This window comes from Lynx rufus, unplaced genomic scaffold (assembly GCF_022079265.1).
Source record: "Lynx rufus isolate CCGP_SWC_20201006 ecotype Redwood Valley unplaced genomic scaffold, mLynRuf1.p SCAF_1, whole genome shotgun sequence".
NCBI classification, from domain to species: domain Eukaryota; kingdom Metazoa; phylum Chordata; class Mammalia; order Carnivora; family Felidae; genus Lynx; species Lynx rufus.
The window spans coordinates 202,966,790-202,981,136 of NW_025814823.1; the positions used below are offsets into that span (position 1 = coordinate 202,966,790).

Here is a 14,347-nt window from a genome sequence, read left to right on the forward strand (position 1 = left end):
AACAAAGTGAAAAAAGGAATGCATTTATAAAACAGAAGGGAATAAGAGCAGGGAGCTCTTACTGAGATGGGAAAGTTCTCAAAATTTTTACAAGATTAAAATGAAAGGGAGTAGAATGAAGAATAGCCCACAGAGAGAAAATCAGATCCTGGAATATGCTGCAAAAGGGTCTGCAAAAGAGGTGAGAGCCAGTCTGTACTGTGAACTGTGGAGACATTTGGATTTGAAGTCAGAAGGCTTAATGCAGAACATAACTGAGCAATAGGACTGAATGCAGGAAAGGTATGGAATTTAAGGTCAATATGACAACTGTGCAAATCATTACTTGTAACCTATGTCTCACACCCTGCACACACATACATGGATTTGGGGCATTTTTCATGTATCCCCATGTAAACCTCCTATCTTTTCACTGAAGCGATTCAACTCCTATTTGGCGAAAGATACAGTTTCGCTAGATGCTGGAAGGAATGGAGTTAAGTCTTCAAATATTTGTGAGAAAAAGATTTTCAATCTAGAATTCTATACCCAGACAAGATATTTTAAAGGGGTAAGAGAGAAAGATATCTCACATGTGTCCTGACTCCCCTAACCACACCCCACCCCAAATAAATCAAATGTGGTTACTACAAGATGTGTGTGTTAAAAGGAAGAACAATTCTGAGAGCTCTGCAGCGGGTCTAGAGAAAACTCAGTCCTGCTTAAAACGGGTAGCTGGATGCTGGAGACAGGAGTGTTTGCATGCGTGTGTGAATGTGTGGTGGAGGTGAGACCATGAACACTGGAGGATCCAGTGTCTACTGATATTCTGCACAGGGCCAATATTGGTAAGTGTCTTTGGTGATTAGAAAAATCAAATTTATACAAAAAAAATTGTATTCCTTTTAAGGGTCCTTCCACATACAGCAATTTATATAATTCCTAGAACCATTCTGATACTGAAGTATATTCAGCACTTCAGGTGGTCTGGCAAATATCTTGATGCCCTATTATCTGAACTGATGAAGCATTATAATGCATATGTGGTTCTGGAAAGTGTTCAACTAGTGAATCTGAAATCATGCCATTTTCCAATAGATCAAACCCTACTCCAATGTTTCTTGGGTTGCTGGCAACTTTGCCAACCCTTGTTAATTTTTTAAGTTTCTTTTCAGGAGGTTGCAATAATACTTTTTCTCACTTATTGGGTTTCACCAGATGGCCGAATGTATGGTTTACTAGCTAAAATTTGTAGCTGGATTTTATGGTTTCATACCCAAAATCATGTGCTTAGTGAAGGCATTTTTGCCAAGACAGTGACCCAACACCATTTTTTTTTCTTCCGGGGCAACTCTGACACAAATCCACTCAAATAAATTAGTATTCTTAAGTTGACTGGCTCATCTTGTAGAGTAGCAAGATGACGTGCCAATGCATGAGGTAATTCTTACAGCTCCTGCTAAAAAATTATGAGGAAGCATTGTTTTCATCTTAATGGTTTTTTCAGAAGCCAGCTTTTTTTCCTCTTGTCTTTTCTATTGGCTTCTTTTGGAAAATGATGCAATGAGCTGGTTTGCACACAACCTTTCTAGACTGTAAATGGTGAAGGGGATGTTGAGAAAGACATCGTGCAATTATTTTAATATAATGGCTTCTATCACATGTTATTATACCATGTATTTACATTACCATTAGTTTTATTATTATATTTTTATTTATTTGTTTTACAAACCAAGGTTTAGGGAAATTACTTACATAAATCAGTGTTTTACTTCCAGTTTATTTTCCAGTGTGTGTGTGTGTGTGTGTGTGTGTGTGTGTGTGTCTGTGTGTAATTGACTTCCCTGTGTTTTCACTTTTTAAAATTGTATTTTTTCATTTCTAAAGTAAAGGGTATTATGGAATTTTACACATAAGAGGTAATTTGCTGCATCTTCTTTCTTTTAGTTGAAAAGCTAAGGCAAATTTTTAAAAACTGATTAATGAAAAGACAGGACTGGAACTCTAGTTTCCTGGTTTCAAGTTATGCATTTCTCCAATGTCTATTTTTTTCAGTTCTTACATGGCAAAAACTGTTTTTCAGTGGGTTTTTTTATGTTACCTTTGTTGTATATCTCTAAGATTGGCAAAATGATAGTTCAAATTTTTGAAAAAATATTTGTACCTAGCAGTTTGATGCTCCATGCAAATATATATGTCCAAATTTTAAAGATTTCACCATACCACAAACACTACAATTCTTAATATTTTAGGCCAAAAAATTGGTTGAGGTACTAAACATTTATTATCACTTGTCAATATAACAAAGTTCATGAATGTGAAACCAAGAATTTTAGAGTTGATTTTTTTCTCACAGAAAGTATAGAAAATGGAACCCATAATAATATGTAATATCATATGAGGCATACTTAAAAATATATTTGCTAGAGACCACCAAACTATATTATGTTTTTATACATTTCTCAAGGATAGTTTAATAGTATTTGACTAACTGAAGATTAGTATAAAAATTCTTTCTGGATGATATCTGAATGGTATAAACATACCTGTGACATTCTTACTTGGTAATTTCGAAGCAATTCAATAGCTATGTATTGACTATGTAATATCAACAGGATATTGTGTGTAGGAAAACAATTTACAGAGTATATAAAATGAGTTTAAATATCCTCTGCTTTATTTGCTTTTATAGTTTAGTTAGTAAAGCTTGTACACTGAAGTGGTCTTTTCTCTATTTTAACAGTGATCATCATTTAGATGTATTTTAAAATACAAGTTAATGAGATGAAGTCTCCAAAGTAAAGTATCTTCTTACAAGGATTAAGTTCATTTCTCCATTCCATTGTATGGTCTATTTTTGCCCTTCCCAAAAGCATGAATCCATGTGATTCGTTTCATATGCTTAGCAAATGAACTGATAACAAAAACTAGAATAATGTTACTATTTGTAGCTCAAAGGTAGAGACAACTAAATTTGTACTTATTGGAATGTGTAACGTATTACAAATCTGATGAGACTGCAGTTATACAAAAGAGAAAGTAAGCAAAAGATTGACATGAGATACTACAGATAAAAATGAGACTATTATTAGCATTATGGTGTTTCTAAAATGAATTATTCTTCAGTCTTCTCCCAAAACCACAGTGTTATGGAAATATCATTTGAAATTCATTCACAAGAGCTACAGAAGTCAACGAATATTGCTAATGCGGTTATTAGTTTGATTTTTCATCCTCTTTCTCTGCGCGCACACACACACACACACACACACACACACTTATGTAGCCACTTCTGATTGTTTACTTGAATATCATTTTTACTGTGTGCTAGACAATAAAAAGAGAATATTAATTTTTTATTTAAAAAATAAATTTTCATTTTGAGTTTTCGAGATAAGATTTGAAGTTTCAAAAAGAAATTTATTAAATTTCATTAAATCAGTATCTTAGTGCTGACTTTATCCTGAAATAAATGTGTCTAGTAAGCATGAAAAATCCTTCCCACCACCATTATTAAAATAAGGTTTAGGTGGTTTGTAAAATATATTTTTTTATTTTCTTTATTAAAATATTTCAGTAGTTATATAATTTGCATATATTGTATACATTTACAGCCATTTGAAATTTGTAATACAGGAATAGACAGTGATTTTAAATTGTTTAATTTTAATTAATTTCATTTTTTCCATAGTACTAATCCATCAAATACTCTTCTTAATAGAACCATTTTCAATATTCATTTGTAATTTGATTTGCCCAGTGTGTAAGCTACTTCCTAAAGTAAATTAAGCACATGGGGGTTATGCTTGCGCTTTTGTGTTTTCTAGGGCACAGTCCAATAAATAGATGTTCTGTTATACTACATAGTCCCCTATAAGTTAAGAGGATGTCCTCTTTCTTCATGAGGAATTTAAAAAATGTGAATGTAGATATATTTGATTAAAAAAATGTCGCCTGTCGTAAGCATTTTTGTTTCAGACCTATTCCCAGTCATCAGCTGATAATGACTTGAAATTTATAGGAAAATGAGTAAGCTTTGTAGAAATGTTTTGTCTCCGTTAGATACTCGTTAGTGCTGACCCATTTATGAAAATGCATTGTTAGTTGAGTAATCTCTGTGGGAGAAAAACATTTGCTGAGGGTCAACTCTATACCATCAGGCATGTGTTTCCCAGTTTTCAAAATGTATACCTTTTACAGTTTACACTGTAACTGTTTCATATCATTGTTTTCTGTCAAAATCTTCAAAGAATCCATATTATAGGATTTTGCCATTTTTTATGTTTCTTTAATAATTCATGTTCTTAGACTTTTCTCACACTAGCAAAGCTAAACAAAGAGCAATTTTGCATGAAGACATACTTTTTTAAATGTTTAGGTATATGAAATTAGAATCCTGTATAAAAATATGTAGGATTAGAAATGGATGATATACAATACATGGCAAAGCAACGAAAAAGTCATAGAGTTTAAGTAATAGTCAATGCAAAAGAGAATTAAGAAATGTGACAATTTCATTGCAACAAAAATATCTAGAATTGAACTTTTTATTCAAATTTTTTTTAATGTTTATTTGTTTTTGAGAGAGAGAGAAAGAGAGAGCATGAGTGGGACAGAGAGAGACAGAGAGAGAAAGGGAGAGAGACAGAATCTGAAGCAGGCTCCAGGCTCTGATCTGTCAGCACAGAGCCCAACACAGGGCTTGAACTCACAAACCATGCGTTCGTCACCTGCGCCGAAGTTGGACACTTAACTGACTGAGTCACCCAGGCACCCTGAATTTTTTATTTTATACATACATATATGTTTATTAAAAAAGTGTGTGGACATGACCAAAATAACACATGCGTAGTCAACTATACTTTATGTCTTAATAGTCGTGACAGATAAATAGTACATTCTATTCTATAAGTATGTAGTTGTTATGACTGTATTAGTACTGTTTAGTCTTAGTGCAGAGTCGTGATGAGACATATTTTTCTCTATAATTCCAGTGATATATCTGTGCCACTTCGAAAAGAACGCTCAAATAGATGTATATTTTTCCTAAGTTTCAATTTCCCATTTGGGAAAATGAAGTCAGCCTTAAATATCTGCACACTCCTTTCATCCATGGAGAAGGGGGAGGGGGACAGAAGCACAGAGTAGCTATGACACATATGTCCTTCAGGAAATCAGATTTTGCACCAGATGGTAATTTGCACATGTAACCGAGAAAAGAAAATCACTTTACCCACTAAAGGTGGGTGAAGGCAGGCCAGCTCTCTCTGTCTCAAAATTCCAGGGAGGAGAGTTTTTTTGAGAAGCCAAACTGAAAAGAATATAAGGGGGGGAGGGGAAGAATTAGGTTAGTACCTAGGAAATGAAAATTCTTCTTCAATTTGAAATGGTTTTGAGGAAATGAGAAGTTTTATTATTTCTAAATATTTGAGATAAAGCTCATGTAGAAGTTAACAGTTCTGAAGAAAAAGCCATCAGGTAATTGCCACCACATTTAAGAACTTTAGGCTGTATTACATATGTCTTGGGTTTTATTAATTTCATTTTTATATCAATTCGTTTTTTCTGTACTTTACAAAAGGGTCTGTCCACAACGGTTGCGGAGAGAGTTGGTTTTCCCCATAAGTTGAGGACCTGTGAACTAATTATTTAGGTTTCTGAAGGAGGAAAAAGTTTCGAAAAGGTTGGTAGCGATTCATCTTAAATAAAAAACACACCGTCTTTTAATATTAGGCCATGGCCAGTAAGAAAAGTTACAGATTGTTTGTTTGTCTGTTTGTTTGTTTGTTTGTTTGTTTGAAGGTATGAGGGGTCAGAGTTGAGGGGATTAAAATATAAGAATGTGTTTCCTCTGGAAAAGGTAAAATTTTAATCTGAAACTGAGTAGGATAGTCATGAGCTTTGGGGGAGATAGAAGAGAGGAATAAATATAGGATCAGTGGTGTTAAGAATGAGGAAATGAATAGACCATAGACCAAGGTCTCAAATGAGGTGGGCATTACAAAAAAATTTTTTAATAGCCACAATCTAGTTTCCTCTCCAGTAATCTTCAGCAGCTCAGGTATAGAAAGTAGCTGTTTTAATTAATCAGCAGTTGACGTTTTGCAGAGAAAAGGCAGTGGAAAAATACAGAGTTCTCTAATAAATGGAGATGTGCTGAGGCTGGAGATTGAGAGGTTGTTATATGCAGAAATGAGGGAACGTTATGAGTGGAATAGCCAAATGGAATGAGCGCTGAGGAGAAGACTTTTTTTTTTTTTTAAACTACAGCTGGACAAATAATTGTCTGACAGCAGCAAAAGGCGAGCTGGGAAAATGAGGCCACTGCCAAAAGAACCTAAGGCTTATGAAATAGGAAAGAATTGAACCAACTCTGTTTGCGAGAGCTACCAGGAAAGCTGAGGCTTTGGAGAGGGTGAGGGGGGTCCCTATGTCTCAGGAAATGCATAGGAGAAGAGGAAGAGTGTTACGAAAAGGCTGAGGGTATATGAGAGTTAATCAATGATGAAGAACGAGTTTTGGAAGGGACAGTAGAAACAAAAATCCAGAAAGAAAGCACTCAACAGCATGAGAATTTGACAATTGGTGAGTGAGTTTGTGGACTGAATAACTGCACTTTGTTTACAGAGGCTGACATGAGAGGCCCAGGTAGTTGACTCTTCTGAAGGTTGTGGACCAGCCTTTCTGAGTGAGATCCTACATAGAATAGGGAGAGCAGTCACTGGTCAGTGTTCAAAGAGATTACTGTGAACAGTGCTCTTCTCTCAGAGATCAAGTAAAACCTTCTGCACTTTGTACCTAAAGCATGGTAAGGTAACCTGGATCATTTTCAAGCTAAGAATTATTGAAGGTGCAATAGGGCTCTTAAAATATTGACTAGAGCTACTACATATTGAATCCTGAATAACATGTTTGCTGTGAAACAGAGTTGGTAAATACTTGTTTTCTTATTTTCTGTGTCAACATGGCATATAGACACTCCATATAAATGATAATTCGATTCATGCAGGTGCAGAATTAAAAAGAAACAAAAAGAGAAACAAAAGTATCCAGCCTTGTTTTGTACTTTAAGAATAAGAATAGCCTTTGTCAAAAGAACCATTTCTGACTTTTTTGATTCTGTTACTTTGATAAAAATTATAAAGTTATATTTGAAGTCTTGAATCAGTACTGAGAACGTAGAAGACATCTAGACTTTAAATGATCACTGTTCATGAAGCCAAGACTAGGGACAGACCAACGCATGCTATGAAAAGTCTTTTTTTTTTAATATATGAAATTTATTGTCAAATTGATTTCCATACAACACCCAGTGCTCATCCCAAAAGATGCCCTCTTCAATACCCATCACCTACCCTCCCCTCCCTCCCACCCCCCATCAACCCTCAGTTTGTTCTCAGTTTTTAAGAGTCTCTTATGCTTTGGCTCTCTCCCACTCTAACCTCTTTTTTTTTCCTTCCCCTCCCCCATGGGTTCCTGTTAAGTTTCTCAGGATCCACATAAGAGTGAAACCATATGGTATCTGTCTTTCTCTGTATGGCTTATTTCACTTAGCATCACACTCTCCAGTTCCATCCATGTCGCTACAAAGGGCCATATTTCATTCTTTCTCATTGCCACGTAGTACTCCATTGTGTATATAAACCACAATTTCTTTATCCATTCATCAGTTGATGGACATTTAGGCTCTTTCCACAATTTGGCTATTGTTGAAAGTGCTGCTATAAACATTGGGGTACAAGTGCCCCTATGCATCAGCACTCCTGTATCCCTTGGGTAAATTCCTACCAGTGCTACTGCTGGGTTATAGGGTAGGTCTATTTTTAATTTTTTGAGGAACCTCCACACTGTTTTCCAGAGTGGCTGTACCAGTTTGCATTCCCACCAGCAGTGCAAGAGGGTTCCCATTTCTCCACATCCTCGCCAGCATCTATAGTCTCCTGATCTGTTCATTTTGGCCACTCTGACTGGCATGAGGTGATATCTGAGGGTGGTTTTGATTTGTATTTCCCTGACGAGGAGTGATGTTGAGCATCTTTTCATGTGCCTGTTGGCCGTCCGGATGTCTTCTTTAGAGAAGTGTCTATTCATGTTATCTGCCCATTTCTTCACTGGATTATTTGTTTTTATGAAAAGTCTTAAATCAATTTTGATAATTTGTGTGGTTAGGTAAAACATAATACATCAAGTGCTTAAAGATAGTTAAGGCCCACTGATCATTATCTGGCTGTTAGACTGGAAAACCCCTGAATCCAGTATATCAAGAAAGTTGTGGACAGGGGCGTCTTGGGTGGCTTAGCTAGTTAAGCATCAGACTTCAGCCCAGGTCATGTTCTCACGGTTCATGAGCTCCAGCCCCACGTTGGGCTCTGTGCTGACATCTCAGAGCCCGGAGCCTGCTTTGGATTCTGTGTCTCCCTCTCTTTTTGCCCCTCCCCTGCTGGTGCTCTGTCTGTCTCTCTGTCAAAAATAAACAAACATTAAGAAAGTATGTGGACATGTTTTGAAAGAACTCAGCTAATTTATGGGTATCTGCCATATAGCACAGTTTGGGATTTAACCTTTCAAAAACAAGATGGAATAACAAAAATCATGGTAAACACTTTTGCAGATATTAGGGCACAATTGGGGATTCTGAATCAAATTATCTAACTCAGAGCATTCTTCAGTTTTGGAGAGTTAATTACCTATCCTGTCTGGAGTCATTAAACTCCAACTGGGCAGAATTCTAGAACTACAATATTATAAAAAGAATCCAGTGAGAATTTGTTACCAGATCTTTCCTTTCATTGAAGTCATATGAACAACACGATGTTCTGAGCTGGACAAATGCAAAGCACAGAGCCTTCCACTGACGTATTTTGTAGTCTAGGTTTTGTGAAAATAAAAATAAAGAGCTGCTTTAGAAACTTACCTTAATTCTTTTTTTGTTGTTGTTGTTGACTCTTATAAGTACCACTTGGCAGCATATTGAGAGTAGGTCAGAGCAACCTGTCTTTCTGCTACGTACATTGTGAGCACTCAAATCAGGTTTCAAGTCAAGTTAGATTACTTGGAAGGTAGGAAATAATAGAGTTTTCTTTTCTTAAATTCCCTGGTTTAAAACACAAAAGCAAAAGCTTTCCACTGTGAAGATCATCTAAAGTTGTTTCTGCTATTATTGATAAATCCCTGCAGCATTCTCATTCATTCGACAGTTCATTGAGTGTCATATATGGTGCCATTTTTCTGTGAAGTTGGGTTTGCATGCAGTAGCATTAAGACAATTGATTTAGATGGGAATATATCACTTAAGGATGTCTACCCTGTAGATGGAAAAAAAAAACCCTGAGAATATTAATTAATCAGTGGTATCAGCTCTTTGATCAGGAATTTGAGTAAAGTCACACTTACATTTATCCTACAAGCTGCCCTTAGACAATAAGACGTTGTGGCTATGCATGAATTAGATTAGATTTTTCCTTCTTTGGTTAATGTGTCTATCTGTAGACGTATGTGCTCCCATAAAGGAATAGTTTTCTTATTCCATATCTTCTGTGAACAAGGTTTTAACAGAGCCTTTCACAGTCTCAGCAACCAGTCAATGAGATGATTATGCCTGCCAGAGTGTATTAGTTAATAAGAGCTCAAGAGACAATTAGTTTGGGCCTAAGCACTCTACACATTCAGGTGTACATCAAAAGTAATACTACATACATTATGATGTTCTTTTGTTAGGTAGATAAATCAAGATGGAGATACGTGGATTTGCCTATTTGAAATTAGCCTCTGGGTATTGACCAGTGTCAAAACAGGCAACTTACTTTGCCTCTTCCAAAGTAAGATTTGGGGATAGCTCCAAAAAGTCAAATTACTTTTGAACACAGAATGTTAAAGACCAAAAAGGAGGAAATTCATTTCAGTGTATTGAATATTGTCTATACAGCAGGGTTAGTATATAAATCTAGCATTAGTAGATTTATGTCTACTAATACTATGAGGTTGGAAATAGTAATTCCAGGGCTTATCTTGTTATAATAGGAGTCCAGGAATCACATGGAAGCAAAACAAAACAAAACAAAACAAAACAATGTATTTCTAATATGTAATGAAAGACCTTATGTCACCATTAACTTCCTTTATGAAAATGGTAATTATATTTCTCTGGAAACATTTCAGAAATAATAGCATTTTCTTAAAGGAATTGTTGAATTACAGCATGTGCTATTAATTGCAATAAATAATCTCATAAAATCCCACAAAAAAGGATCTAATTTCTCACAAAGAAAGTGGTAAAGCCATAAAAGCCAGATGTATAAAGAATGGGACCTAGTCCTCTATAACATCCCAGACTTCACTCTAAGGTCTCATAATTACATGTTTGCCCACATGCTTATAATTTATAGACTTTGGCAGAGAGTTTCAGATATTGTTTACTTCAGGTAATTAGGTTGAAAGGTGATTAGTTCCTTGTTTGATCCAGAAGCTTATATTCTGCAACTTAACCCTATTTCACAGCAATGCAACACTTACCCAAAACCCATATTGAACCATTTTGTCAGGAAATACTTAGATAAATATTTATAGGGTTCTAGTACTAAATAGAAAATGTTTAAATCCATGTTGGGTTTAATTTACTACTTTAATAACAGAAAGCTTTTTTATTATGCTTTATTGTATTACTTCTAATGAGAAATTATTGATGAAATTTTTGGTAAGTTTTTTGTTTTTAAATTTAGTGACCAAGGAAGATCAGAGGGAATAACATTGAAAGGACTTTTCTATGGGTTTGCCAAATACAAAACCAAACTAAAAAGTAACTTAGAGGAAAATAAAATTCTTAATTCTTTAAAATTCATTGTTCTGTGGATAGCTGTCTGAATATAAAAATATGTGATCTGTTGCCTTTAAAATCTAGGACCCCTATCTTACTTTTAAAAGGAATCCAGAACTGTGTATATTCCCACAAAGAAAGTGAGAATTCTCACTATAATTACTATGTCAAAAAGGAAGATTGTTTAAAGAACGAATTAATGGCCAATACAAAATGTATCAAAGTGAAAAACATTTAATTAAAGACTGGTTTGGTGATTTTATAAAAGCAAAATCCCAGCTGTCCTGTCATGTTACCTCTACGTATATCAGTATGTATCTCTTAAGAATTATAGACATTAGGGACATAGACATAGCCTGGGTGGCTCAGTCGGTTGAGTGTCTGACTTCAGCTCATGTCATGATCTCTCGGTTAGTGAGTTCAAGCCCCGCGTCGGTCTCTGTGCTGACAGCTCAGAGCCTGGAGCCTGCTTCAGATTCTGTGTCTCCCTCTCTCTGCCCCTCCCCTGCTCATGCTCTGTCTCTCTCTCTCTCTCTCTCAAAAATGAATAAACTTAAAAAAAAATTTTAAAGAATTATAGGCATTAACTTACAAGATATAGTTTCTAAATCAAAACAAAATTTGTGGGTTTTTTTTTCTGTTTCTCAGATAATTTTTCAATCCATGGTGTCCTCATTACTTCAAAAATAGATGATTCTTTTGTTGAATTATAACAATGTGAATCTGAATACCTCAAGGTGTTGTTTCTTTGTGTATTTATGCATATTTATTAATTTTATTGACTCAGTAGCTTTTTAACAATTAGGAAAAAAAAGTTTATTCTAGAATGTAGGTCTGCTCCCAAGTGGGTTTTGTTATTCTAGAGTAGGTAAAATATAAGCAGAAATATTAGCAGTAGAGAGTGATATAATATATGAGCTGCTAAAGGAAGGATTAAGGTTCTAGTTTTATTTCTTGTAATAACTGGATGGATGAAAAGTTATAGATATCGAGCTATATGTAAGTTCACAATTCTAAAATTTTGATAGAGATCATTGATTTGTCATAATTTTTGTACTTTCTGAAATAATCTTACCTGTCATATTGGATTTCATGAAAATATAAATAAGAAATATTCACAGGAAAGGGAAGTAACAATTTTAATTTTTTAAAAGTGAGACCCAATTGTATTTTATCCAAATTCAGACAAGCTTTTATCTCAGAGGCCACTACTCATATTCAATAAAAGGAGTACCTACATTCATATAGCTATAAAGTTAACTGCAGTTAAATCTCAATATTATTTTATATTTTGAAATTAATCTATTTTTGACACTGGTTTTCAGTCATTGTGGTTTTGTTTGGTATTATTTTTTTGGCCCGTTAACAAATCCTTTAATTTAATAGGGATGAGATTCAGGGAAGAGGGTCAAATTTGTTAACTTCTTTAAAGCAGCATTGCCAAAATGTGCAGAAGGACAGTAAATGAAAATCAGCCCAACAAATGCTTTATAAAACATGACCCATGCATTTAATGTGTTTATGTTATCCCTGTACTTTGTGGAGAACCCACATCTGGTCGCAATTCTCAGAAAGCAGAGTGCCAGGCCTCAAGGTAAAGGTAAAGAAATGTAACCTCTGTTTCTCTTTGTAAAGTTCTTTACATATTTTTGTTAAATCAATACTTCCACTACATAATGTCAGTGTCTACCAACATTGATAGTATTCTTCACTTTAAAGAAAATTGATGATAAGAATTATAAGGATTGATTTTATATTTTGGTCAACAGATTTTCCACATGACGTATGACCTTGCCAGCGCGGTGGTGAGAATTTTTAACCTCATTGGCATGATGTTGCTCCTGTGCCACTGGGATGGCTGTCTTCAGTTCTTAGTCCCACTACTGCAGGACTTCCCACCGGACTGCTGGGTGTCTCTGAATGAAATGGTTGTAAGTAATTCGTATTATTTTATACTCTGCGTATTCAGTGTTTTGCCAAAAAGTTCTAAGTATTTATGTCAGAATGGTCTAATTTCTTCTCTGTAAATGTTTGGAGAAAACTTAATTTGGCTTTCATGGATGTAAAATAAAATGTTCTATTGCTTTTTCTACAACTAAATGTCACACGAAATGGTTCTGGGGATGTATATGTTACAGGATCTATTTTTAGGTATCTTAGTCTGTGTATATGGAAGACATTTTATTTCAAAGGTACACGTACACTCTCACATATATATAATCGTGGTGCAATGTTCTTCTAAAACTACCTACTGCTTGGAATAACTCCTTTCTTTCAACTTGATTTTGGCATTTACTGTGCTTGAGACATGCAATTCTAGGTGTTGTTAAAACATACAGAGATGTGTTCATCAGTATAGGCGCAATGAGATCTGTATGATGTGCATGATATCTCAGATAGTACTTTTTGCTAGGGAAGACAGGGAAAGCTTCATGTTGAAAGTAAAGCCTTTATTTATTTTTAATTTTTAATTTCTTTATTTGAGTATAGACATGTTACATTAGTTTCAGGTGTACACTTTACACTGAAAGATATTTAAATATTTAAAAATCTGGTAAATAAAAATTTGATTTACACAGGTATATTCACAGTCACATTTAAGGCTAAGGACATGTGTTCTTTTAAAAAAACATGCATTTTGATCTACATTATACAATACTTACAAAGGAATTGAAACACTAGTGAATATATTTAATTTATATATTCACAAAGATTTGTTCTCCTTTGATGTAAGTTCTCATATTTTCTTCATATATAGCATTTTAATTACATTAATATAATAAAATATTGTTTAAGCTACCTATACTTTGGACTAGACTTCTCTTATATGTGACATTTTATGGAAGATAAATTTTATGAGACTTTCACAAAACTTTAACTTTGGCATAAATCAAATACCCCCTTTTTTACTTGAAGTGTTCCATATTAATTTCTGGGCTTATTATTATAGAAATGACATAGACATCTTAAGAACATACATTTTTTTTTCTTCTAACAACAATAGCTCAGGGTTCATGTTTGAAGAAAAGAGTGGTTTACATCACATGTTAAGAAGTCTGGTCTTCTTTTCTTTCTCTCTTCGTGACTACCTATTTTCCTCCCTCCTTCCTACCCTCCCTCTCCCTGCCTTCTGTATTCTTTTATCTCCTTTGTTTGAAATCACCTGGATCTCTCCTTCATTTCGTTTATACCTACTTAAATGTCACTGCCTCACAGAAGTCACTGTGTGACCACTCTGTCTACTATATAGATAATATATATATATATATATATATATATATATATATATATAATATAAACCAACTGGTTTATATTTTATCTTAAAAATATTTAGTAACACTCTCTCTCTCTCTCACACACACACAGTCTGTGATTTATATTTGTCTGTGTCTCTACACAGAATGTCAATTCCATTAGGTCAAAGAATTTGTCTGTTTTGTTCTGTACTTAGTGCCTAGAACAGTGCCTGATAGAGTAGTTTATTGTAATCTAGCCTCATTATTGAAAGTTCGTTGGAGAAATACTTGTTCTATTTTTGTTTCTGCACCTAAACAT

At 34.6% G+C, this 14,347-nt stretch overlaps 1 protein-coding gene across 1 annotated transcript in view; it reads left to right on the forward strand.

Moving 5' to 3' along the window:
* HCN1 (hyperpolarization activated cyclic nucleotide gated potassium channel 1) overlaps positions 1 to 14,347 on the forward strand; it is a 386,678-nt gene that overhangs the window by 205,090 nt on the left and 167,241 nt on the right. Inside the window, exon 3 of the mRNA XM_047073732.1 lies at positions 12,562 to 12,723. Coding sequence (XP_046929688.1) covers positions 12,562 to 12,723 — 162 coding nt within the window. The remainder of the gene's footprint in view (positions 1 to 12,561; positions 12,724 to 14,347) is intronic.